Here is a 959-nt window from a genome sequence, read left to right on the forward strand (position 1 = left end):
GATTCCCCAGGGAGTTTGGGATGTGCAGCTTTGGACACCAAACACAGCCATGGGTTTGTGTCCCAGAGCTGTCCTGGCTCTCCCAGGGCCGTTCCTGCCCCTAAAGCTGTCCCCAAATGCCGAGTGGGGTCTTTTTTGGGGCTGATTTTCCTGTTCTGCTCTGCCCACAGGAGGGGAGCTCTGAGAGCAGCAGCTCTGACTATCAGCAGTGTGTGTTTGCAGTGCTGGGGCTGATGATGAACCTGCTGCTGGAGTCCAACAGCACCATCCAGGTACACAGCAGCTGTGAATTATTTAAAAATGAGGGTATTTCAGGTTGGTTTTAAGGGTTGCTCACAATTTAAATAAGATGAGAAGTGAATGAATTTCAAAATTAGGTACGCAGAAGCTGTGGATTGTTTAAAAATGAGGGTGTTTCAGGGTGTTTTTAATGGTAGCTCACAGTTTAAGTACGATGAAAAGTGAATTTCAAAATTAGGTATGCAGCAGCTGGTGAATTTTTTTAAAATGAGGATGTTTCAGGTTGTTTTTAAGGGTAGCTCACAGTTTAAATAAGATGAAAAGTGAATGAATTACAATTTTTTTTCCTCCAGCGCCACCTTCAATATACACAGAGATAAGGGAAAATAAACAGTGTTAAGGACAATTCATCTTTCCTTGGTATAAATGTTTGATTTAGGATCACTCTCCAGTTGTGGCCTGTTCTGAGACACCGGGCACATTCCAAAGTTATCCAAACTCGGGATTCCATCCAGAAGGAAAAACCCCATGAGTTCCCCGGGGTTGGGACTCCCTGGTGTCCCCTGAGTTCCCCTTTTGTCACCCCATTTCTGCTCCTGCTGGATCTGAGTTGTTTTTCCCGGTGTTTTCCAGGATTTTGCTGAGCCCATCAGTGGCCAGTGCCTGGCTCTGCTCAGCCATCAGGACGGGAGGATTGTCACAGTAAGTCACCAACACTG

General features: G+C 46.0%; 1 protein-coding gene across 1 annotated transcript in view; it reads left to right on the forward strand.

Annotated features, from left to right (window-relative positions):
• Nucleotides 1-959, forward strand: part of TTC12 (tetratricopeptide repeat domain 12) — a 14,725-nt gene that overhangs the window by 9,782 nt on the left and 3,984 nt on the right. Inside the window, exons 15-16 of the mRNA XM_057382526.1 lie at nt 183-272; nt 874-942. Of these exons, the coding sequence (XP_057238509.1) occupies nt 183-272; nt 874-942 (159 nt within the window). The remainder of the gene's footprint in view (nt 1-182; nt 273-873; nt 943-959) is intronic.

This window comes from Malurus melanocephalus, unplaced genomic scaffold (assembly GCF_030028575.1).
Source record: "Malurus melanocephalus ecotype Western Australia unplaced genomic scaffold, MMel_1.1 scaffold_574, whole genome shotgun sequence".
Classification (NCBI taxonomy): domain Eukaryota; kingdom Metazoa; phylum Chordata; class Aves; order Passeriformes; family Maluridae; genus Malurus; species Malurus melanocephalus.